The sequence below is a fragment of the Sinohyriopsis cumingii genome, chromosome 6 (assembly GCF_028554795.1).
Source record: "Sinohyriopsis cumingii isolate HCF-2022 chromosome 6, ASM2855479v2, whole genome shotgun sequence".
Taxonomy (NCBI): domain Eukaryota; kingdom Metazoa; phylum Mollusca; class Bivalvia; order Unionida; family Unionidae; genus Sinohyriopsis; species Sinohyriopsis cumingii.
The window spans coordinates 2,925,145-2,952,488 of record NC_142966.1 but is presented as its reverse complement, the minus strand read 5'-3'; the positions used below and the strand labels follow the sequence as shown (position 1 = coordinate 2,952,488).

Below are 27,344 nucleotides of genomic sequence, written 5' to 3'. Positions count from 1 at the left end.
GCTACGCTAAAAATCCAAATCACACACACACTCAAACAGAACTTTCCATCGACCCGGAGGGCTGTGTAAATAGACCATACATTTTCTGAAAATGATATCTATGCACAGATAAATCTGCACAACTGCTACTGTAAAATGAACTCTGTACCTTACATTTTCCGAAAGCAGAGGCATTTCCAAGTAGATAAAAATAGAAATTAAATAAGCGTTTTAAATAGTATGCTCACGCGGGATTTTCCGTCTTCCAGCAGTTATTGCGCATCATTTTACGCATATATAAAATAAAACCGACAGCTAAGAGCTAGAAGGTTGAAAACAGTTTGAGGAATAACACATGAATTTTATTTTTGCAGAAAGGTATGTTTTTGTATATCCGTTTTATTGATTTATATCATAGACTATAATAGAATAAGTGTTTCACTACAATGGTTGTTGTTGTTGTTGTAGGGTTTATCGCCATTTTTCAGCACAAGATAGGCTATATATGGCGGCCAGTATAAATGGTGGAAGAAGAACCCGGGAAAACCCAGGAAAGAAGCAGCGACTCACGAGAATCTACTGGCAAGTTTTCTCACATAACGACATTGGCCGAATCCTAAACTAGAACCCACGCAGACAGAGGTGAGATGGCAGTGATTTGTAACGCTTTAAACCACCCGGCCACTCGGAGCCCCAATATTTGATTGTTTAAAAATGTGTTTATTTATGAGAGATGAAATTATTCTAGTTGTAACACTTCACATTTACAAATAAGTACAGTTCGTTTAGAACAAAACACTGTAATACTTTGGTGCACCTGGTGGCAAAGTGGTCTAAAGTGCTGGCCTCTGGCGATAACTGGGTTAGAGTGTCATGCTAGGCTAATGTGGCATGTGAGAAAGCTTGACGGTAGCTTCCCGTGGGTTGGGGTTCTTACCGGCGTTTTCTCGGGTTCCTCCTCAACAGTTATACTGGCCACCATGTATAGCCGATCTTGCACCGAGAAATAACGTTAAACCCAAAGCAACCACAACAACTGTGATATCTTAATATTCTGTATTGCACTTGTAACGCATTGTCTTTACAAACAGGTACAGATTTTTTTTTTTAAAAAAAACAAATTACTGTAATGTCTTAATATTCTGTATTGCACTTGTAACGCATTGCTTTTACAAACAGGTACAGTTTTTTTAAACAAATTACTGTAATGTCTTAATATTCTGTATTGCACTTGTAATGCATTGCTTTTACAAACAGGTACAGATTTTTTAAATAAATTCCTGTAACGTCTTAATATTCTGTATTGCACATGTAATGCATTGCTTTTACAAACAGGTACAGTTTTTTTAAAAACAAATTACTGTAATGTCTTAATATTCTGTATTGCACTTGTAATGCATTGCTTTTACAAACAGGTACAGTTTTTTTAAAAACAAATTCCTGTAATGTCTTAATATTCTGTATTGCACTTGTAACGCATTGCTTTTACAAACAGGTACAGTTTTTTTAAAAACAAATTACTGTAATGTCTTAATATTCTGTATTGCACTTGTAACGCATTGCTTTTACAAACAGGTACAGTTTTTTTAAAAACAAATTACTGTAATGTCTTAATATTCTGTATTGCACTTGTAACGCATTGCTTTTACAAACAGGTACAGTTTTTTAAAAACAAATTACTGTAATGTCTTAATATTCTGTATTACACTTGTAATGCATTGCTTTTACAAACAGGTACAGTTTTTTTAAAAACAAATTACTGTAATGTCTTAATATTCTGTATTGCACTTGTAACGCATTGCTTTTACAAACAGGTACAGTTTTTTAAAAACAAATCACTGTAATGTCTTAATATTCTGTATTGCACTTGTAACGCATTGCTTTTACAAACAGGTACAGTTTTTTTAAAAACAAATTACTGTAATGTCTTAATATTCTGTATTGCACTTGTAACGCATTGCTTTTACAAACAGGTACAGTTTTTTTAAAAACAAATTACTGTAATGTCTTAATGTTCTGTATTACACTTGTAATGCATTGCTTTTACAAACAGGTACAGTTTTTTTAAAAACAAATTACTGTAATGTCTTAATATTCTGTATTGCACTTGTAATGCATTGCTTTTACAAACAGGTACAGTTTTTTTAAAAACAAATTACTGTAATGTCTTAATATTCTGTATTGCACTTGTAACGCATTGCTTTTACAAACAGGTACAGTTTTTAAAAAACAAATTACTGTAATGTCTTAATATTCTGTATTGCACTTGTAACGCATTGCTTTTACAAACAGGTACAGTTTTTTTAAACAAATTACTGTAATGTCTTAATATTCTGTATTGCACTTGTAACGCATTGCTTTTACAAACAGGTACAGTTTTTTTAAACAAATTACTGTAATGTCTTAATATTCTGTATTGCACTTGTAACGCATTGCTTTTACAAACAGGTACAGTTTTTTTAAAAACAAATTACTGTAATGTCTTAATATTCTGTATTGCACTTGTAACGCATTGCTTTTACAAACAGGTACAGTTTTTTTAAACAAATTACTGTAATGTCTTAATATTCTGTATTGCACTTGTAACGCATTGCTTTACAAACAGGTACAGTTTTTTTAAAAACAAATTACTGTAATGTCTTAATATTCTGTATTGCACTTGTAATGCATTGCTTTTACAAACAGGTACAGTTTTTTTAAACAAATTACTGTAATGTCTTAATATTCTGTATTGCACTTGTAATGCATTGCTTTTACAAACAGGTACAGTTTTTTTAAACAAATTACTGTAATGTCTTAATATTCTGTATTGCACTTGTAATGCATTGCTTTTACAAACAGGTACAGTTTTTTTAAACAAATTACTGTAATGTCTTAATATTCTGTATTGCACTTGTAATGCATTGCTTTTACAAACAGGTACAGTTTTTTTAAACAAATTACTGTAATGTCTTAATATTCTGTATTGCACTTGTAACGCATTGCTTTTACAAACAGGTACAGTTTTTTTAAAAACAAATTACTGTAATGTCTTAATATTCTGTATTGCACTTGTAATGCATTGCTTTTACAAACAGGTACAGTTTTTTTTAAACAAATTACTGTAATGTCTTAATATTCTGTATTGCACTTGTAATGCATTGCTTTTACAAACAGGTACAGTTTTTTTAAAAACAAATTACTGTAATGTCTTAATATTCTGTATTGCACTTGTAACGCATTGCTTTTACAAACAGGTACAGTTTTTTAAAAAACAAATTACTGTAATGTCTTAATATTCTGTATTGCACTTGTAACGCATTGCTTTTACAAACAGGTACAGTTTTTTAAAAAACAAATTACTGTAATGTCTTAATATTCTGTATTGCACTTGTAACGCATTGCTTTTACAAACAGGTACAGTTTTTTAAAAAACAAATTACTGTAATGTCTTAATATTCTGTATTGCACTTGTAACGCATTGCTTTTACAAACAGGTACAGTTTTTTAAAAAACAAATTACTGTAATGTCTTAATATTCTGTATTGCACTTGTAACGGATTGCTTTTACAAACAGGTACAGTTTTTTAAAAAACAAATTACTGTAATGTCTTAATATTCTGTATTGCACTTGTAACGGATTGCTTTTACAAACAGGTACAGTTTTTTAAAAAACAAATTACTGTAATGTCTTAATATTCTGTATTGCACTTGTAACGCATTGCTTTTACAAACAGGTACAGTTTTTTTAAAAACAAATTACTGTAATGTCTTAATATTCTGTATTGCACTTGTAACGCATTGCTTTTACAAACAGGTACAGTTTTTTTAAAAACAAATTACTGTAATGTCTTAATATTCTGTATTGCACTTGTAACGCATTGCTTTTACAAACAGGTACAGTTTTTTAAAAAACAAATTACTGTAATGTCTTAATATTCTGTATTGCACTTGTAACGCATTGCTTTTACAAACAGTTACAAACAGGTACAGTTTTTTTAAACAAATTACTGTAATGTCTTAATATTCTGTATTGCACTTGTAATGCATTGCTTTTACAAACAGGTACAGTTTTTTTTAAACAAATCACTGTAATGTCTTAATATTCTGTATTGCACTTGTAATGCATTGCTTTTACAAACAGGTACAGTTTTATTAAAAACAAATTACTGTAATGTCTTAATATTCTGTATTGCACTTGTAATGCATTGCTTTTACAAACAGGTACAGTTTTTTAAAAAACAAATTACTGTAATGTCTTAATATTCTGTATTGCACTTGTAACGGATTGCTTTTACAAACAGGTACAGTTTTTTTTAAACAAATTACTGTAATGTCTTAATATTCTGTATTGCACTTGTAATGCATTGCTTTTACAAACAGGTACAGTTTTTTTTAAACAAATTACTGTAATGTCTTAATATTCTGTATTGCACATGTAATGCATTGCTTTTACAAACAGGTACAGTTTTTTTAAAAACAAATTACTGTAATGTCTTAATATTCTGTATTGCACTTGTAACGCATTGCTTTTACAAACAGGTACAGTTTTTTTAAAAACAAATTACTGTAATGTCTTAATATTCTGTATTGCACTTGTAATGCATTGCTTTTACAAACAGGTACAGTTTTTTAAAAAACAAATTACTGTAATGTCTTAATATTCTGTATTGCACTTGTAACGCATTGCTTTTACAAACAGGTACAGTTTTTTTAAAAACAAATTACTGTAATGTCTTAATATTCTGTATTGCACTTGTAACGGATTGCTTTTACAAACAGGTACAGTTTTTTTAAACAAATTACTGTAATGTCTTAATATTCTGTATTGCACTTGTAACGCATTGCTTTTACAAACAGGTACAGTTTTTTTAAAAACAAATTACTGTAATGTCTTAATATTCTGTATTGCACTTCTAACGCATTGCTTTTACAAACAGGTACAGTTTTTTAAAAAACAAATTACTGTAATGTCTTAATATTCTGTATTGCACTTGTAACGCATTGCTTTTACAAACAGGTACAGTTTTTTTAAAAACAAATTACTGTAATGTCTTAATATTCTGTATTGCACTTGTAACGCATTGCTTTTACAAGCAGGTACAGTTTTTTTAAAAACAAATTACTGTAATGTCTTAATATTCTGTATTGCACTTGTAATGCATTGCTTTTACAAACAGGTACAGTTTTTTAAAAAACAAATTACTGTAATGTCTTAATATTCTGTATTGCACTTGTAACGCATTGCTTTTACAAACAGGTACAGTTTTTTTAAAAACAAATTACTGTAATGTCTTAATATTCTGTATTGCACTTGTAACGCATTGCTTTTACAAACAGGTACAGTTTTTTTAAAAACAAATTACTGTAATGTCTTAATATTCTGTATTGCACTTGTAACGCATTGCTTTTACAAACAGGTACAGTTTTTTTAAAAACAAATTACTGTAATGTCTTAATATTCTGTATTGCACTTGTAACGGATTGCTTTTACAAACAGGTACAGTTTTTTTAAAAACAAATTACTGTAATGTCTTAATATTCTGTATTGCACTTGTAACGCATTGCTTTTACAAACAGGTACAGTTTTTTAAAAAACAAATTACTGTAATGTCTTAGTATTCTGTATTGCACTTGTAATGCATTGCTTTTACAAACAGGTACAGTTTTTTTAAAAACAAATTACTGTAATGTCTTAATATTCTGTATTGCACTTGTAACGCATTGCTTTTACAAACAGGTACAGTTTTTTTAAAAACAAATTACTGTAATGTCTTAATATTCTGTATTGCACTTGTAACGCATTGCTTTTACAAACAGGTACAGTTTTTTAAAAAACAAATTACTGTAATGTCTTAATATTCTGTATTGCACTTGTAACGCATTGCTTTTACAAACAGGTACAGTTTTTTTAAACAAATTACTGTAATGTCTTAATATTCTGTATTGCACTTGTAATGCATTGCTTTTACAAACAGGTACAGTTTTTTTAAACAAATTACTGTAATGTCTTAATATTCTGTATTGCACTTGTAATGCATTGCTTTTACAAACAGGTACAGTTTTTTTTAAACAAATTACTGTAATGTCTTAATATTCTGTATTGCACTTGTAATGCATTGCTTTTACAAACAGGTACAGTTTTTTTAAAAACAAATTACTGTAATGTCTTAATATTCTGTATTGCACTTGTAACGCATTGCTTTTACAAACAGGTACAGTTTTTTAAAAAACAAATTACTGTAATGTCTTAATATTCTGTATTGCACTTGTAACACATTGCTTTTACAAACAGGTACAGCTTTTTTAAACAAATTACTGTAATGTCTTAATATTCTGTATTGCACTTGTAACGCATTGCTTTTACAAACAGGTACAGTTTTTTTAAACAAATTACTGTAATGTCTTAATATTCTGTATTGCACTTGTAATGCATTGCTTTTACAAACAGGTACAGTTTTTTTTAAACAAATTACTGTAATGTCTTAATATTCTGTATTGCACTTGTAATGCATTGCTTTTACAAGCAGGTACAGTTTTTTTAAAAACAAATTACTGTAATGTCTTAATATTCTGTATTGCACTTGTAACGCATTGCTTTTACAAACAGGTACAGTTTTTTTAAAAACAAATTACTGTAATGTCTTAATATTCTGTATTGCACTTGTAACGCATTGCTTTTACAAACAGGTACAGTTTTTTAACAAACAAATTACTGTAATGTCTTAATATTCTGTATTGCACTTGTAACGCATTGCTTTTACAAACAGGTACAGTTGTTTAACAAACAAATTACTGTAATGTCTTAATATTCTGTATTGCACTTGTAATGCATTGCTTTTACAAACAGGTACAGTTTTTTTTAAACAAATTACTGTAATGTCTTAATATTCTGTATTGCACTTGTAATGCATTGCTTTTACAAACAGGTACAGTTTTTTAAAAAACAAATTACTGTAATGTCTTAATATTCTGTATTGCACTTGTAATGCATTGCTTTTACAAACAGGTACAGTTTTTTTAAAACAAATTACTGTAATGTCTTAATATTCTGTATTACACTTGTAATGCATTGCTTTTACAAACAGGTACAGTTTTTTTTAAACAAATTACTGTAATGTCTTAATATTCTGTATTGCACTTGTAACGCATTGCTTTTACAAACAGGTACAGTTTTTTAAAAAACAAATTACTGTAATGTCTTAATATTCTGTATTGCACTTGTAATGCATTGCTTTTACAAACAGGTACAGTTTTTTTTAAACAAATTACTGTAATGTCTTAATATTCTGTATTGCACTTGTAATGCATTGCTTTTACAAACAGGTACAGTTTTTTAAAAAACAAATTACTGTAATGTCTTAATATTCTGTATTGCACTTGTAATGCATTGCTTTTACAAACAGGTACAGTTTTTTTTAAACAAATTACTGTAATGTCTTAATATTCTGTATTACACTTGTAATGCATTGCTTTTACAAACAGGTACAGTTTTTTTTAAACAAATTACTGTAATGTCTTAATATTCTGTATTGCACATGTAATGCATTGCTTTTACAAACAGGTACAGTTTTTTTAAAAACAAATTACTGTAATGTCTTAATATTCTGTATTGCACTTGTAACGCATTGCTTTTACAAACAGGTACAGTTTTTTTAAAAACAAATTACTGTAATGTCTTAATATTCTGTATTGCACTTGTAACGCATTGCTTTTACAAACAGGTACAGTTTTTTAAAAAACAAATTACTGTAATGTCTTAATATTCTGTATTGCACTTGTAACGCATTGCTTTTACAAACAGGTACAGCTTTTTTAAACAAATTACTGTAATGTCTTAATATTCTGTATTGCACTTGTAACGCATTGCTTTTACAAACAGGTACAGTTTTTTTAAACAAATTACTGTAATGTCTTAATATTCTGTATTGCACTTGTAATGCATTGCTTTTACAAACAGGTACAGTTTTTTTTAAACAAATTACTGTAATGTCTTAATATTCTGTATTGCACTTGTAATGCATTGCTTTTACAAACAGGTACAGTTTTTTTAAAAACAAATTACTGTAATGTCTTAATATTCTGTATTGCACTTGTAACGCATTGCTTTTACAAACAGGTACAGTTTTTTTAAAAACAAATTACTGTAATGTCTTAATATTCTGTATTGCACTTGTAACGCATTGCTTTTACAAACAGGTACAGTTTTTTTAAACAAATTACTGTAATGTCTTAATATTCTGTATTGCACTTGTAACGGATTGCTTTTACAAACAGGTACAGTATTTTAAAAAACAAATTACTGTAATGTCTTAATATTCAGTATTGCACTTGTAATGCATTATTTTTACAAACAGGTACAGTTTTTTTAAACAAATTACTGTAATGTCTTAATATTCTGTATTGCACTTGTAATGCATTGCTTTTACAAACAGGTACAGTTTTTTCTAAACAAATTACTGTAATGTCTTAATATTCTGTATTGCACTTGTAATGCATTGCTTTTACAAACAGGTACAGTTTTTTTAAAAACAAATTACTGTAATGTCTTAATATTCTGTATTGCACTTGTAACGCATTGCTTTTACAAACAGGTACAGTTTTTTTAAAAACAAATTACTGTAATGTCTTAATATTCTGTATTGCACTTGTAATGCATTGCTTTTACAAACAGGTACAGTTTTTTTAAAAACAAATTACTGTAATGTCTTAATATTCTGTATTGCACTTGTAACGCATTGCTTTTACAAACAGGTACAGTTTTTTTAAAAACAAATTACTGTAATGTCTTAATATTCTGTATTGCACTTGTAACGGATTGCTTTTACAAACAGGTACAGTTTTTTTAAACAAATTACTGTAATGTCTTAATATTCTGTATTGCACTTGTAATGCATTGCTTTTACAAACAGGTACAGTTTTTTTTAAACAAATTACTGTAATGTCTTAATATTCTGTATTGCACTTGTAATGCATTGCTTTTACAAACAGGTACAGTTTTTTTAAAAACAAATTACTGTAATGTCTTAATATTCTGTATTGCACTTGTAATGCATTGCTTTTACAAACAGGTACAGTTTTTTTAAAAACAAATTACTGTAATGTCTTAATATTCTGTATTGCACTTGTAACGCATTGCTTTTACAAACAGGTACAGTTTTTTTAAAAACAAATTACTGTAATGTCTTAATATTCTGTATTGCACTTGTAACGGATTGCTTTTACAAACAGGTACAGTTTTTTTAAACAAATTACTGTAATGTCTTAATATTCTGTATTGCACTTGTAACGGATTGCTTTTACAAACAGGTAAAGTTTTTTTAAACAAATTACTGTAATGTCTTAATATTCTGTATTGCACTTGTAATGCATTGCTTTTACAAACAGGTACAGTTTTTTTTAAACAAATTACTGTAATGTCTTAATATTCTGTATTGCACTTGTAACGCATTGCTTTTACAAACAGGTACAGTTTTTTTAAAAACAAATTACTGTAATGTCTTAATATTCTGTATTGCACTTGTAACGCATTGCTTTTACAAACAGGTACAGTTTTTTTAAAAACAAATTACTGTAATGTCTTAATATTCTGTATTGCACTTGTAATGCATTGCTTTTACAAACAGGTACAGTTTTTTTAAAAACAAATTACTGTAATGTCTTAATATTCTGTATTGCACTTGTAACGCATTGCTTTTACAAACAGGTACAGTTTTTTTAAAAACAAATTACTGTAATGTCTTAATATTCTGTATTGCACTTGTAATGCATTGCTTTTACAAACAGGTACAGTTTTTTTAAACAAATTACTGTAATGTCTTAATATTCTGTATTGCACTTGTAACGCATTGCTTTTACAAACAGGTACAGTTTTTTTAAAAACAAATTACTGTAATGTCTTAATATTCTGTATTGCACTTGTAACGCATTGCTTTTACAAACAGGTACAGTTTTTTAAAAAACAAATTACTGTAATGTCTTAATATTCTGTATTGCACTTGTAACGCATTGCTTTTACAAACAGGTACAGTTTTTTTTAAAAACAAATTACTGTAATGTCTTAATATTCTGTATTGCACTTGTAATGCATTGCTTTTACAAACAGGTACAGTTTTTTAAAAAACAAATTACTGTAATGTCTTAATATTCTGTATTGCACTTGTAACGCATTGCTTTTACAAACAGGTACAGTTTTTTTAAACAAATTACTGTAATGTCTTAGTATTCTGTATTGCACTTGTAACGCATTGCTTTTACAAACAGGTACAGTTTTTTAAAAAACAAATTACTGTAATGTCTTAATATTCTGTATTGCACTTGTAACGCATTGCTTTTACAAACAGGTACAGTTTTTTTAAAAACAAATTACTGTAATGTCTTAATATTCTGTATTGCACTTGTAATGCATTGCTTTTACAAACAGGTACAGTTTTTTTAAAAACAAATTACTGTAATGTCTTAATATTCTGTATTGCACTTGTAATGCATTGCTTTTACAAACAGGTACAGTTTTTTTAAAAACAAATTACTGTAATGTCTTAATATTCTGTATTGCACTTGTAATGCATTGCTTTTACAAACAGGTACAGTTTTTTTAAAAACAAATTACTGTAATGTCTTAATATTCTGTATTGCACTTGTAATGCATTGCTTTTACAAACAGGTACAGTTTTTTTAAAAACAAATTACTGTAATGTCTTAATATTCTGTATTGCACTTGTAACGCATTGCTTTTACAAACAGGTACAGTTTTTTAAACAAATTACTGTAATGTCTTAGTATTCTGTATTGCACTTGTAATGCATTGCTTTTACAAACAGGTACAGTTTTTTAAAAAACAAATTACTGTAATGTCTTAATATTCTGTATTGCACTTGTAACGCATTGCTTTTACAAACAGGTACAGTTTTTTAAAAAACAAATTACTGTAATGTCTTAATATTCTGTATTGCACTTGTAACGCATTGCTTTTACAAACAGGTACAGTTTTTTTAAAAACAAATTACTGTAATGTCTTAATATTCTGTATTGCACTTGTAATGCATTGCTTTTACAAACAGGTACAGTTTTTTTAAAAACAAATTACTGTAATGTCTTAATATTCTGTATTGCACTTGTAACGCATTGCTTTTACAAACAGGTACAGTTTTTTTAAAAACAAATTACTGTAATGTCTTAATATTCTGTATTGCACTTGTAACGCATTTCTTTTACAAACAGGTACAGTTTTTTTAAAAACAAATTACTGTAATGTCTTAATATTCTGTATTGCACTTGTAATGCATTGCTTTTACAAACAGGTACAGTTTTTTTAAACAAATTACTGTAATGTCTTAATATTCTGTATTGCACTTGTAACGCATTGCTTTTACAAACAGGTACAGTTTTTTAAAAAACAAATTACTGTAATGTCTTAATATTCTGTATTGCACATGTAATGCATTGCTTTTACAAACAGGTACAGTTTTTTTAAACAAATTACTGTAATGTCTTAATATTCTGTATTGCACTTGTAATGCATTGCTTTTACAAACAGGTACAGTTTTTTTAAAAACAAATTACTGTAATGTCTTAATATTCTGTATTGCACTTGTAATGCATTGCTTTTACAAACAGGTACAGTTTTTTTAAAAACAAATTACTGTAATGTCTTAATATTCTGTATTGCACTTGTAACGCATTGCTTTTACAAACAGGTACAGTTTTTTTAAACAAATTACTGTAATGTCTTAATATTCTGTATTGCACTTGTAACGCATTGCTTTTACAAACAGGTACAGTTTTTTTAAAAACAAATTACTGTAATGTCTTAATATTCTGTATTGCACTTGTAACGCATTGCTTTTACAAACAGGTACAGTTTTTTTAAACAAATTACTGTAATGTCTTAATATTCTGTATTGCACTTGTAATGCATTGCTTTTACAAACAGGTACAGTTTTTTTAAAAACAAATTACTGTAATGTCTTAATATTCTGTATTGCACTTGTAATGCATTGCTTTTACAAACAGGTACAGTTTTTTTAAAAACAAATTACTGTAATGTCTTAATATTCTGTATTGCACTTGTAATGCATTGCTTTTACAAACAGGTACAGTTTTTTTAAAAACAAATTACTGTAATGTCTTAATATTCTGTATTGCACTTGTAACGCATTGCTTTTACAAACAGGTACAGTTTTTTTAAACAAATTACTGTAATGTCTTAATATTCTGTATTGCACTTGTAACGCATTGCTTTTACAAACAGGTACAGTTTTTTTAAAAACAAATTACTGTAATGTCTTAATATTCTGTATTGCACTTGTAATGCATTGCTTTTACAAACAGGTACAGTTTTTTTAAAAACAAATTACTGTAATGTCTTAATATTCTGTATTGCACTTGTAACGCATTGCTTTTACAAACAGGTACAGTTTTTTTAAAAACAAATTACTGTAATGTCTTAATATTCTGTATTGCACTTGTAACGCATTGCTTTTACAAACAGGTACAGTTTTTTAAAAAACAAATTACTGTAATGTCTTAATATTCTGTATTGCACTTGTAACGCATTGCTTTTACAAACAGGTACAGTTTTTTAAAAAACAAATTACTGTAATGTCTTAATATTCTGTATTGCACTTGTAATGCATTGCTTTTACAAACAGGTACAGTTTTTTAAAAAACAAATTACTGTAATGTCTTAATATTCTGTATTGCACTTGTAATGCATTGCTTTTACAAACAGGTACAGTTTTTTTAAAAACAAATTACTGTAATGTCTTAATATTCTGTATTGCACTTGTAACGCATTGCTTTTACAAACAGGTACAGTTTTTTTAAAAACAAATTACTGTAATGTCTTAATATTCTGTATTGCACTTGTAATGCATTGCTTTTACAAACAGGTACAGTTTTTTTAAACAAATTACTGTAATGTCTTAATATTCTGTATTGCACTTGTAACGCATTGCTTTTACAAACGGGTACAGTTTTTTTAAAAACAAATTACTGTAATGTCTTAATATTCTGTATTGCACTTGTAACGCATTGCTTTTACAAACAGGTACAGTTTTTTTAAAAACAAATTACTGTAATGTCTTAATATTCTGTATTGCACTTGTAACGCATTGCTTTTACAAACAGGTACAGTTTTTTTAAAAACAAATTACTGTAATGTCTTAATATTCTGTATTGCACTTGTAACGCATTGCTTTTACAAACAGGTACAGTTTTTTTAAAAACAAATTACTGTAATGTCTTAATGATCTGTATTGCACTTGTAACGCATTGCTTTTACAAACAGGTACAGTTTTTTTAAAAACAAATGACTAATGTCTTAATATTCTGTATTGCACTTGTAACGCATTGCTTTTACAAACAGGTACAGTTTTTTTAAACAAATTACTGTAATGTCTTAATATTCTGTATTGCACTTGTAACGCATTGCTTTTACAAACAGGTACAGATTTTTTAAATAAATTCCTGTAACGTCTTAATATTCTGTATTGCACTTGTAACGCATTGCTTTTACAAACAGGTACAGATTTTTTAAACAAATTCCTGTAACGTCTTAATATTCTGTGCAATAATTGTTTTATAAGCTGTCATTCTATATTTCGTATTGTTATGCCCCACTATAGAATGTATAATGTTATCCATGTCCATTAGTCCCCCCCCCCCCCCCATGTTTTGAGTTTATGCCATGCTGGGGCATTCCTTTTCTTCCATAACTCATCGAATTTTATATCATGATGGGGCATTCTTTTTCCATAACTCGTGTCATTTTATGTCATGATGAGGCATTCTTTTTCCATAACTCGTGTTATTTTATGTCATGATGGGGTATTCCTTTTCCATAACAAGCCTCATTTTATGTCGTGATGGGGCATTCCTCTTCCATAATTCGTCTTATTTTAAAATATATTTCAATAAACCTACTGTATCTCTGAGTGGATGTTTCTAACTCTCTAAATCGGGACATCAGCTTTTAGCGGGATTTTTTTCGACTCTAACATATCAAAGTTTGTTTATATATATATATATATATATATATGTGTGTGTGTGTGTGTGTGTGTGTGTGTGTGTGTGGTTCTCCATAGAATTTTGAAAGTTGCAGTCCAGAAATCCTTCCCTGAAGAAAAGTTGGAGACCCAGTCCTAAGACTAGGAACGCTAATATGATACTTTTTCCCTTGCAATAATTCATAACATTATGCGTGATTTGCCTTGGGTTGTTCAATATGCATGGCATTAGATCGCTTTGCGTTGTTTAATATGCATGGCATCAGATCGCTTTGGGTTGTTCAATATGCATGGCATCAGATTGCTTTGGGTTGTTCAATATGCACGGCATCAGATCGCTTTGGGTTGTTCAAGATGCATGGCATCAGATTGCTTTGGGTTGTTCAACATGCATGACATCAGATTGCTTTGGGTTGTTCAACATGCATGGCTTCAGATCGCTTTGGGTTGTTCAATATGCATGGCATCATATTGATTTGGGTTGTTCAATATGCATGGCATCATATTGATTTGGGTTGTTCAACATGCATGGCATCAGATCGCTTTGGGTTGTTCAATATGCATGGCATCATATTGATTTGGGTTGTTCAACATGCATGGCATCAGATCGCTTTGGGTTGTTCAATATGCATGGCATCATATTGATTTGGGTTGTTCAATATGCATGGCATCAGACTGCTAATGCCCATTAGAGTCATAGTAGAAGAATAAAATGCTACGACAATCAAGAACAGACATAATTGTATAGCTATATAATTTTCAATGGCCTTATCTTCCCAGTCTTCAATCTTACGAACAATTCGAAGAAATCAAGGAAAGATTGCAGGTATTTTTTAAGTTAGTTTATTTAAATAGCACAATTCCATTTCAAATCAATAAAATCGCCAAAACACTGGAAGAAGAATTAAATGACTGTTCCATTTCTTAGTTCATTTCATTTTAGGCAACACAGTGCGAAATACTACATTCACTTTTTAAAAAAGAAAACAACAACACAAACTTTAACAAACTTTTCCACGGAAGAATTATGATTAAAAGCCTCCAGTTATGGACCCTTTCCCACTACCCTAATAAATTTTGTTACAGTTTATTGTGTAAAAATGTCTTTTCTCTTGTTATGATTAATGCCTAGAAAGCTAGCTCACATGCCACTGACGTTATATAGGTGACGTTATACAGGTGAAACCAGCAAGAATGTAGCAAAGAGAACAAAGGCTGAGTAGATGAAGTTAATAATGTTCCGTGATTTTCTTTTTTGAGACCCATGAAAATGTCTTATTAATTATTCATTTCAAGAATCTCTCAGTCTATTTTATTTTCTTTATCAAAACAAGATGCATTAGCTACTTTCTGTCAGACTCGCGTGAATCATTCGCATCTGCAGCCTTACACTTGGCACGAAATTAATTGTGTAAAATTGCCATCGGAAAAGTACAAATGAAAATCACTCGAAAGTGAAAGTTTATATGCGCATGACACACAAAGGCAACTGATTTATGACGACTTACGCGATTAACCTGGAAGTTCGTCATTCCTCTGACAACCAAATTTAGTTCCAAAATATTGGCACTATTTTCTAAATACGGTATACGATAAAACACACGTATTCAGAACCTCGCGGAACGATTTAAAATACGATGATTTAAAAGTGCGTTCAGTTATGCTTATCAAAGTAATGTAAAAACACACTCGTGTATAATAAATATTTGAATCAAAGCGATCATTAGGCACTAACAGGGGAGTAGCAGGTGACTTAATCTCCTTGTCAGCTAAGATCAAACCTATGCGGCTTCATTTAATCTCTTTATGATCATCCACTCTTTGATAGCTCGCACGTTACATGAATAATACTTGCTTTGTAGAAACCGATGGAACGCAACAGCAGTTCGCCAACACAAAAAATCTTGTGTAACGAGGACTCGGCTGTTGGAGTTTGCATGCGTACAAACTTTAAATATACATCTTTGTTAGGAGGGTTACTATGGATACGGTATGGAATATAGAAAGTAAATAAATTCTACAAAGAAAAATAAATGACGTAGGTGTCGGTAAAAATTGCTGATTTAGAAGTTATCTCATCGTGGAGTACGCTGTGTCAGCGTTGTTGCTGTTGTAAATAAATAAATAAATAAATAAATAAAGTACTGCCAGATCACAATTGACTTTCAATTTAATTTCTTTCATAACTTTTTGATGACTAAACAGACCTTTCCAGAATTAATCCGAAAGTGATTGATCCTTCGTACAATACAGTCTAAAGTCCTCATGAAACCGAAACCACGTATCAGTAGAGCAGCGTAAATAGGCCATGGATTTTCTGAAAATCGTAGCTATGCACAGGTAAATCTACATCACTGACAAAGCAAGCTGAATATTCTATTTTCCGATAGAAGCCTTTCCAAAGCAGATACAAATATAAGTAAAAGTATTATCCTAAACCTGGAGTTCCAAGTAAAAAATTGTGTTTAGACGAGCATTAAAAAAGTGTCTTAACTTTTGATTATCCGCCTCCCAAGTAGTTCCTGAGCATTATTTTACGAGTATATTGCAGAAACTAACAACTACTCGTACCAAAGTTTACGCGATTTTGAGGAATAACTCAGACGACCTGTTATTCTTTTTGAGGAATAGCTCACACGACCTGTTATTCTTTTTGAGAAAGATCTGTTGTTGTACATCCATTTTAGTTACCGCTCCGGTGGCCTTTTGGTTAGAGCGTCCGCCTTGGATGCGGGATGTCGTGGATTCGATCCCCTGCCGAGTCATACCAAAGACTTAGCAAAATGGTACTAACAGCTGCTCACTTGGCGCTCAGCATTAAGAGGTTAGTGTTAGGACTGGTCGGCCTGGTGTCAGGATAATGTGACTGGGTGGGACATCATGCTACATGTCTGCGGCATGATGTCCCAGTGCTAGACATCACTATAAACTGCCACAGTGCAGGCGTCGTAGCGATATGACTGAAAAATTGTTAAAGCTACGTTAAAAATACTAATCACATACACCATTTTAGTTGTTTATATTCCAGAGCATATTACAATAAAGCTTTGACAGCATATATTTAATAATTGTGTTTATCCCAGATATAAAACCTCACATTCACAAATAGGTACAGCCTATTCAAAACAAATATCTAAAGATTATGACTCCCATTTGTATTGTTTTACATTTTCAAACAGTGTCACAGAATAAGGCAAGGGGCCCCGAGTGGCCGAGTGGTCTAAAGCACTCTACGTTACGGATCACTTCCATCTCACCTCTGACTGCGTGGGTTCGAGTCTCGGATTCAGCCAGTGTGGGTATGTGAGAAAACTTGCCAGTAGCTTCTCGTGGGTCAGTGGTTCTTTCCGGGGTTTTCCCGGGTTCTTCCTCCACCATTAATACTGGCCGCCATGTATAGCCTATCGTGTGCTGAAAAATGGCGTTAAACCCTACAACAACAACAACAACAACAGAATAAGGCAAGAAATAACTTGGTTTCGCCTTAGAATGATTTGATCATTGTTCGTCGGACCTGCGTACAACGTTACCGAGAACTAGCATATATCTCGTCATAGATCGCTTGCGTTGAGAGACACTAAAAACACTATGCTCGGGTATTTTACCCTTACCAATACTCACTCTCTCGTAGATTTAAGGCAAGTTTGTTTTCTGACATACTGGTCCTTGGATCTTGCCAAGGAGTGAACGTTCTCCATTTTTTGTTCTCCAGCCATAGAGCTGTCTGTACGTTTGTCTATACGTAAGTCTGCGCGCATGGTAGATCCATGGATATGAAAGATGATGTAACCATCAAGGCCATACAAAGACGAAGCCGCTAATTTGTAAACTTGTGCGCATGGTGGATCCATGAAGGGTGTGTGCGGCCGATACAAGTGTGGGCCAACCCACAAATTCTGGAGAACTGTATGGTTTGTCAGTGGACACATTTGCAAGTTTTTACAAATATTTGTGAATCATACGGCTGTACAAATGACCGAGTGATATGTTTGTTTCAATTGATTGTTGTTTCAACTGAGTACACTTGGGTAATTTTGATTACGTGAGATTATTTGAATCTTATTTTCATTCCATGAGATTATTTGAATCTTATTTTCATTCCATGAGATTATTTGAATCTCAATTTAATTACATGACATTACATGAGATTATTAGAATCTTATTTTCATTCCATATGATTATTTAAATCTTATTTTCATTCCATATGATTATTTGAACCTCACTTTCATTACATGAGATTATGTGAATCTCGCTTCCATTACCTGAGATTATACGAATCTTACCGTCAAACATTTGAATACATGAATCATTTTTTTGTTTTTTTGTTTTCCTATTTGTGAATGTTTGGATAAAGTAATTGAATGAGATGTATGTTTAGAGTGTGAAAGAGTCACTGCATTTGTAATGTATATATTTTTATTAATTCATATCATAAACTTCCCATCTTTCATCACATTGTGTTGTGTTGCCATTTGATCCAAGTATCCCGTCAGGTCTATCATGTTACAAACAGGTACAAGGAATCCAGAACAAAATACAGTAATATCCAAAGATTCTGTATTGCAGCTGTAATGCATTTTGTTTAAGAACTTGTACAGTCTACTTAGGACAAAATACCGAAATATCTCAAGATTCCGTGTAATAGTTGTTTTATAAATTGGCATCCTATATTTGTAATGTCACGCTCCACCTTGAATATAATATAATGTCCGTGTTCATACGTACGTCTGGTTCGGTTTTTAGCTCCAATATGAAACGTTTGACAAAAGTAGCCAGGGCTTGTACTAAAGACAGAAAATCATTTTATTCTCTGGTAGCGATTGGTACCAATGAAGTCAGGGTCAATCCTCTTACCTACGTCAGTTTATAAAACAGTTGTGATACCGTCAGCTCTTTATAGCTGTGAAATTTGGTCAAAAATCAGACACAGTGACTTAACAAAGCTCGTTGTGTTTCACTATAATTATATCTAACTTCTACAGGAATTTCCACAACCCACACGATCAGGAATGAGCGAAAGTTTACTGGGGATAAAAAGAATTGTATCGGAAACTGATACAAGGAAGATAATCATTTTTGATAAATTCTGCAATCCTCCAGAATAAGTAACATCTTAAGGACTATTTTTATTTCGATTATACCTATATCGTTCTAGAAAAGATGTTACAGTGCAAAAAGTTTTTATTCAGGATATATGCAACATTTTACACAAATATAATATTTATGAAATTATTCATAGTTTTGCTAGGGACAAAATATTTTCCGGAAAAATACAATGGAAACAAATTATAACCCGTTATTCATAAGAATGAAAACGAGAGCGTTACCAACGTGAGCCACACTGACATGTTCAACAAAGATTAAAAATGTTCATACTTCTATAAAATCCTCAATTTTAAGGCAAACACCCAAAATAACAAGAGAATTACAGTTAATTACATCCCTTGCAAATTTTCTAGTCATTGTTCCAATTAATACCACACAAGTTCGCAAGTACTGCAGCCATTTTTACACAGATGTAATCAAAGCAATGTGCGACAACGAGAAATATTATGGACACATAATTATTTTTGTTATTCGTCTTGGCGAGTTCCTTCATACTATATCAGATGGGTAGGGAATTTCCCAAAGGTATACGAGCCCAAAATACTAAGAAATTGTATAATGTCTACTTAAATTTTCTCTGCATCTGTAATACATGGATTCGTTTCTTAATAATAAGATCGATTTTCAAATTATCAAGGTTAAGAAGACACGTGATCGTCGAAAACATGGTAGTAATATCTCCTTATACGTTGTGTATGACATACCATGTTGTATTACTTATTGTGTAAACTTAATGATGGTATGTACTCTAATTATTACACTAATTAAGTATTAGGCTTCGCAGGAATATGCCTTACTTTACAATAAATGTAAATGAGAACGGGAATTCTCTAAGCGAAGCTGCGCTTCTAAGAGACTTCTCTCATGTTCATCTATGTTAATTGTATATAACTAAGGCATTTTTTTTAATTACTTTTTCCTGTGTTGTACTCATTTTCCTATGCTTGTAGCCATTTTCCTATGTTTGTATCACTATCTTTGAAAAGAGGTTAGATTGATGACGTAGGAGTTGTCAGGGTGGGTAGTGTAGATGTGGTCGATCAAGGTAGAAGTTAGTGCTGCTACTCTTGTTGGAGCATATATTACCTGTGTAACGTCGTGCAGGTGTATCATACGTAGCCATTTAGTGCTAGTATCAAAGTGGAAATAAAAGTCTTTCATGATATGTACTTCATTGTTGATATAAAAAAGCATCCTCTAGCTCGTATTCAAAAATCGGTCTGTCCATGTTGAGAGGGAGTTTGATAAATCGGTCTGTCCATGTTGAGAGGGAGTTTGATGGTCGGTAAGCAGAGCAGATGTAAATAGATTTACTACTGAGGAAACTTAACTCGATCCAGACTGGTTGTTCATTAGATATTTCGAAATATGCTCTTTTGTATGTTACGTTATTTGAAATATACATGACTATCCCTCCTCCCACGCCTTGTGTTCGACCTCGTCTTTCCAATGAAAGTAGCTAATAGAGATAGCACAGTCAGGTACATTACAACTTAGAAACGTGTCGCATAGTCCAATTATTGCAAAGTTGATTTATTTTGTATCGTACGTCTAAGTTCATCGATTTTTGGCAGGTTGTGTTTTGCATTTAGTTTGATAGTTGGAAACCTTTCCTTTTCAATTCAAAAGATGTACAGAGTACAATTTCCCCATTCGTTGTAGAATCGTTGACAGATTAAAACCTTGGCATGTACAAAAATAGTACACTGAACAGTAAGACAATCAGGACAAGTGTCACGAAGAACATGATACCTAATTTAGACAGAGGTACATGTATTATCATCAATGTACCCAGACTGATATACCTAATGTGTATGATTAAAGGTAGGTACATCACGTATGTCACGTACGTTATGTGCGTATGATTGTCGTATCGATGTGTCCCTTTTGCAGAGCCTTGTATTGTGATCGAGTCTGCCTCGATAACCATTCTGTGCATTTTGGTTCTTTTCCCATCCATTACGGGCTTGCATTGCACCTACTGGGTTTTTATGTTGCCTATGTCGGTATTGCCTATTGGGGTAGTACTTACTCACGTTGGTCGAGTTCGATTTAAGTACATGACTAACTCTACTGTGAGAAGGGTCTTTGCTAGTGGGGAGGAGAATAATTATGTCGATCTTTATCTGTCTGAGACTGATTGTAACTTTCACTACTTGATTTCTTCAATTTGTTTTGATGTTGATCGGTCACATACTTATATTTATATACCTGTTTGAATGACTTAATAAAATATCATAGGAGAGATGAGTTGTCTCGTCATTTCTAAAACAATTGATTTTTCATGAAAAGTAGTAAAGACTATGTCGATAATATCTCCAACAGACTGAGGCAGCATGGGATACGACCCAGATACAGTACCAATTGCCAGTATCAAGGGCGGCGGGGATCGGGAGAATACCGACAGACGATACTCGTTTCTGGAAACGCTGCTAAGACGCGGAGAGCATGCAGTGGTGTTTCTTGACGACCCATTGGACGGGGATGAATTCAAGAAGCCAATCGTAGCGCAGTATGAACAAGTGCGAGGCGGGATTGAGTCCGAGGTTGTCATGCTCTATGACCCTAAGCGTCTCAGGGTCAGCACCACGAGTCTGGATTGGCCAAGTGGCATTGAATTGGATTTGCCTTGTAAGTTATAATCTGGTATTATCACCTTAAATTAAGCACACTTATACGCTGATCGAGACTTTAATAATTTATATTAAAAAATAATACTACCGTGATATATAGGCCAATTATTCCATGATTTATGATCTTTACACAGGCGACGAGTGGACTGCTGAGAAAAACTATAATTACTAGGTCGAATTGCAGTTGTATATGCTATAATTACTAGGTCGAATTGCGGGTGTAAATGCTATAATTACTAGGTCGAATTGCGGGTGTAAATGCTATAATTACTAGGTCGATTTGCGGGTGTGTATGCTACACACGAATGCCGCCTATACCAGAGACTTGTTTGGATGATCGTCGAAATGGTGTAGTGGTTGACGCGTGCTGGCAAGGTAATGGGTGCCGTAAAGCGCGAATCATGGTTTGAATCTTCGTACGAAATAAAAATGACCTAATTAGCATGATAATTTGATTCCTATATAAAAATAAGCCAAGGAGAAAAAGGGACGAGGTTAGACAAGGTATAGAAACAAGACGATCACCTATGAATTAAAATACATGCGTAAGGGCTAGGAGTGAGGTTCCATAGCCAGAAATAAATTTTGAAAATTTGATGGTTTAAAAAGTTATAAAAAAAATAGACCCAGCATCATTTAGGAGATACGTTTAATTAAAAAGCAAGGGTGAATGCTGAGACCACGGACCTACCTAAAGAAGACAAAACAGTTGCAGAATCAGATCTTGAAAAGGCGGAAGTGCTAAATAACTTCTTGACCAATATATTTACAACAAAATATTCAGGAACTATACCAGTAATAGCTATACAACTACAGAGTCGTTCGATAATATTGTCATCATGGAGGAAAATATCTAGAAACATAAAAAAACAAAAACATAACCTGATTCATTTTAGAATTTCAAAGGAAGTTATGGAAATTGTATGTAAAATCCATTACCAGTTTCTTTAATCAATCATTTCAAGAGAACCTGACGTTTTGGGGAGGGTCAATATATCGCCCATTTATGAAAAAGGAGAGAGAAAAAACGAAGGCAAAAACCATTCAACCATTAACTTTAAGGCCTATAGTGTGCACAATGCTAGCGTTAATAACATGTGAGGTTATATTGTTGAACAGATGGAATGCAGTAATTTATTTTAAAAAAATGAAACTCACATAATTGTATATTAATTGATGCTTTGGTTGAGTTTCATCATACTGGGTTTATAATATTCTAAATATTTTATTTTAGTCTTCGTTCAAATTAAACGAGCTCTCCGCACAGACCTACTTGGTTCTCATCACAGTCCTACTTGGAAATCTGACCGACACCGAGAATAGTACATGTTTTGATGACCTTTCGAATTTCCAGTCCACTAATTTTAGCATCCTATCAGATAAAGCGTTACATTTTTACATTAGGGAGTTATCGTTAATAACGATATATTCAGAATGAGATGTGTCACTTTCAGACATATGAAAGTTATTTTTTTGATTGGTAAACCACAAGGGCAACATAACATGACGTCTTATTGGTGTCCATCATCTTTCCACTCACTCACCCTTTCAAATGGTTAGATTCTGACCAATGGAAATCCTCGTTACATTTAACAACTATTGCAATATTAATGATCATGGATTAAAGGCCAGATTTTCTTGTGAGACACAAAATAAAAGATCTGGTCTGATTCATAGACACAGAGGTAGTTTTGTCATTATACACTAGTTTGGCGTCCATTTATATGGAAAGATATAATTGCCTTTGAAATCGTTTGAAAATAGGCAACAAACATCTCCATAACAAATCAAACATATCAAGAAAGCTTAAAATTACTGGGTATTCCTTTGTTAATGTCCGGGCGGGAAAGGACAGACCTGCTTCAAGTTTACAAGATCATGAATGTGATAGAATGAATTAAGGACAAAACTAAAACTCAGATCAAGTGGTATTCAATCACTCACATCATTACTTCAAACATTAAATCAAGTAAAATATTTACTTGTATCAAAACTTACAGTATTACATCAACTGTGCTCTTCTAAAACATGGGGGGGGGGGGGGTAGGTGTCTGTATATCCAAGAAATATGTTCGAATAGTACTGTCGCATGGTCCATACACGTATTCATCCTATCTTTACAACCCTTTATCCACACCAGCTCTACATTGATTTTTTTTTTATTTATTATTCGTCCTATCTTTACAACCCTTTATCCACACCAGCTCTACATTGATTTTTTTTTTATTTATTATTCGTCCTATCTTTGCAGCCCTTGATCCAGATAAACTGGTGATGCCCAAAGTGGAGGTTCTTCCTCCTATGCCAAGTCCAGCGAACTCTCAGCCGCTCAAGGAGTTCATGTGCCTAACGTGGACATCCTCGGTCCAGGAAATGATGCAGAGAGAGGAGTGGACTCGGAGCCTTATCCAGTATAGTCAGCGAGTAGCCTTGACCGGGGGTCGATCGGTGCTTATGGCGGGGAATCTCAACTACCCCACTGACCAGCTGAGTACCATGATAAATTCCATGAACCAGCGTGCCGTAAAAAGCTTGTATGAACAGGTAACACCTGTCCTAGCTGAGCACGGGCTAGATCAACGTTCCCAGGTGAAGTACAAGGTGAAACCTAGCAAGAGCTTGCTGAAGATGAAGCTATACAACTGCAACTCCGCTAAACAAAATGTCCGAAGCGTCAATGAGTGTTTCGTAGCTTCTGAAGAGCTTGAGCTGAAAAACGCCTCTTTCTTTGATATGGAGACATACGCCAGCAGACAGATCACCATGGAAACTTGTTTGGAACGTGACAAATTTAAGACCAAAACTCGTACAGCCACAAAAATGACAGCATGCGACAATCCGCCTCGTCCACAAAACATTTGTCCCATCCAGGCTGAGTTGTATGTTCCTCAGAGACCACCAAGACACTCTGGTGGCTAGAGTTTCTTTATTATTATTATTATTATTATCATTAGAGTTTCTTTCAGTATTAGTATGCAAGCAGGTTTAAGTGGTGAAGGAGAACCAGAGTCCTACCACCAGCATCAGATGGTGGATCACAATAATAATAATAATAATAATGATAATAATAATAACAATAATAATAATTATAACAATAATAATAATAATAATGTTAACAACAATAATAATAATAACAGTAATGTGAACTTTGTATAGCGCCTAATCTTTAGCAGCTCTAAGCGTGTTACTACATTAGACAACACCTAAAATACATATATAATGATATGATCACAAAAAACAAACACCATGAAATTAGAAAGCAGAAAACATGCCAGGACTTGTAAGTAGGTGATTAAATATACAGGCCAGGAAGTAGGTAATTAAATAGAATACAGACCAGGAATTTCAATGAGGTGATTAAATAGAATATAGGCCAGGAATTTTAATTAGTCAATTAAATAGAATACAGGCCAAGATGTTGAAGGAAGTGATTAATTATGAAGATTGCACCAGAAACAGCATTCATGTTGTACTATGTTGAATGTCATGAATTATGGTTGATACAACATAAATAAAGCTGACAGTGGGTACAAATTTTTTACTTTGAAAAACCCAGTAGATAACTTTGACATAAACAGTCAGCATGGATTTCAGAAATGTTCCTTGAACCAAGAATAAAAACTTACAAATTAATGTTTGTAATTAGTTACCCAATTAAAAGTGGTTTACCCACTGTAAATGATTACCCACTGCAAATGATTACCCCCCCCCACCAAGTGGTAGTAGACCATTTCTCTCTTGCATCCACCTTCAGCCATATCAAGTGGGTACTAACTCATTTGTGTAATTAATCTGCGAGTTGCATATTTTATTTCAATATAGTAAAAAGTAAAAAAAAGTGGTAATAATGAGTAGTAATCAGTAAAAGCATATCAGTTCATATATTGCTATCATATGGTTCATATATTGCTATCATATGGTTCACATATTGCTATCATATGGTTCATATATTGCTATCATATGGTTCACATATTTACCTGATGACTTAGCTAGGTTAGGTTATAAATTATACATCATTTTGTCCAGAGCAAAGTATTCTTACAGAATTATTATTTTCTTAATTCTCTATAAATATGTAACCTTCTGCAAGGTCATCACTAATAATAAAAAAATGATTAATTTCTTTTGAATGCACAGCAATTATTGCTAATGTCCACCATATTTTCCTTGACTTCAGTTTAAGGTAGTCAATAAATCTTAAAGATGAATACTGATGTTTGTAAAATTGCATATTTCTTTAAGTATGGCATATGATTTTATATCTGGTTAACAATTCCAATTTTCAACAAGCTAAAAGGATTGACTACCAGTATTTTCTACTAATGATAATTTTCTTGAAAATTCTTGTTCTGAGCTCTTTTGCAATAAAATTTTTGTTTTAATTCAAAGCTTCTCAGATTTGTTGCTTTTTTAGTAAACTTTTCTTACAGTTAAAAAACACACTGTATTGATGAAAGTTCATTAATATCAGGTTTCTATTCATGGTAGAATCATTCATGACACTTGGTGAGGAGATGCTTCTTTATAAGTACTGAATGCTTGTCACAAAGATAGGTTAATGTGAGTGAAGCAGACTTCAAGCTTTGTTGACTTGGAATCTAAAACTCTGATTCTACTTTCCCCAGAATCATCCAACCGTATCATCATATAAAAGGTCATTGTTACCCACATTTCACAATTTCCTGGCTGAAGATAATTTTTACATTTACAACATGTCCTCAGTGGTCTTTTGTCTACTAAAAATAGTGTTATATCTGGAATCATGCAACTTTTGTCTACTAAAAATAGTGTTATATCTGGAATCCTGCAACTTTTGTCTACTAAAAATAGTGTTATATCTGGAATCATGCAACTTTTGTCTACTAAAAATAGTGTTATATCTGGAATCATGCAACTTTTGAGGGGATACTGTTATGATTCTATGGTTTTAAACTAAGTAACAGAAAGGAGCCAAACAAGCAAATTTAGTAAAATCAACAAATAAATTTCTCTTAGTTACAAAGTATTATACTAAACATTTAAAAGGAACTTACAGAATTGTGAAATAAATCCCAAATAATCCTAAAAGTTCTATCACATGTCCAAAAGTATAAAGTGTTCCAAATGAATTCCAATTTTAATGTGTTAATATTCCAAGAGTCTTGGATAGGTTGATGTACTGACAATCTTGATGTATCACAATGCTATAACACAGAATGTCCTTGAAAGAATTCACAATATTCTCAAAATAGTCCAAAAAAGGTTAATGAGCACTTCGTAATTCCTATGAAATGTATTTAAACAAATGATTCCTCTCAAAGTATATTAAACACAACATAACATAATTCTACAGACTTTACTTAATGGAGGAATGAAAAATTTTGTTTACCTCAACCTTATACAAAAACCAAAGACAAATTAGGTCAAAAGTTCCCTTCCAGAACATTCTATGTTTGTAACTAAGGCTTTACCTTGAACTCAAATAAGTAAACAACTTTAGTAAAATGATAAAAGTCAGGAAGGCCATAACTACTCAACCCTCAATCACAGACAAAGGTCAAGCACACAAATAAATATACACATCTTGATGAGTACTACACCTGCATCTTAAAAGTAAGTCTCTGATTTTGGTTCTATTTGATGTTCTGATTGTTCATACTTT

The 27,344-nt window shown here is 32.1% G+C and overlaps 1 protein-coding gene across 2 annotated transcripts; it reads left to right on the top strand.

Annotated features, from left to right (window-relative positions):
- The first annotated feature begins 212 nt into the window (after window positions 1–212).
- LOC149796280 (uncharacterized) lies at window positions 213–26,091 on the top strand. Of its 2 annotated transcripts, XM_089960921.1 has the most exons (4): window positions 261–357; window positions 17,144–17,263; window positions 21,396–21,701; window positions 23,955–26,091. In XM_089960921.1, exons 3-4 carry the CDS (start codon window positions 21,407–21,409, stop codon window positions 24,620–24,622), a joined length of 963 nt encoding a protein of 320 aa, XP_089817047.1. In that variant the 5' UTR covers window positions 261–357; window positions 17,144–17,263; window positions 21,396–21,406; the 3' UTR covers window positions 24,623–26,091. The 2 variants fall into 2 exon arrangements, with proteins under 2 accessions (XP_089817046.1, XP_089817047.1); XM_089960920.1 differs by lacking the exon at window positions 17,144–17,263 and having other exon boundaries at window positions 213–357.
- Window positions 26,092–27,344: the final 1,253 nt, after the last annotated feature.

What these genes read in the sequence shown, in the direction of transcription:
- LOC149796280 (XM_089960920.1), top strand. Translation starts at nt 21,407, where the DNA reads ATGGGATACGACCCAGATACAGTACCAATTGCCAGTATCAAGGGCGGC. An exon ending in CATTGAATTGGATTTGCCTT is followed by an intron (nt 21,702 to 23,954) that starts GTAAGTTATAAT and finishes CTATCTTTGCAG; the next exon opens with CCCTTGATCCAGATAAACTG.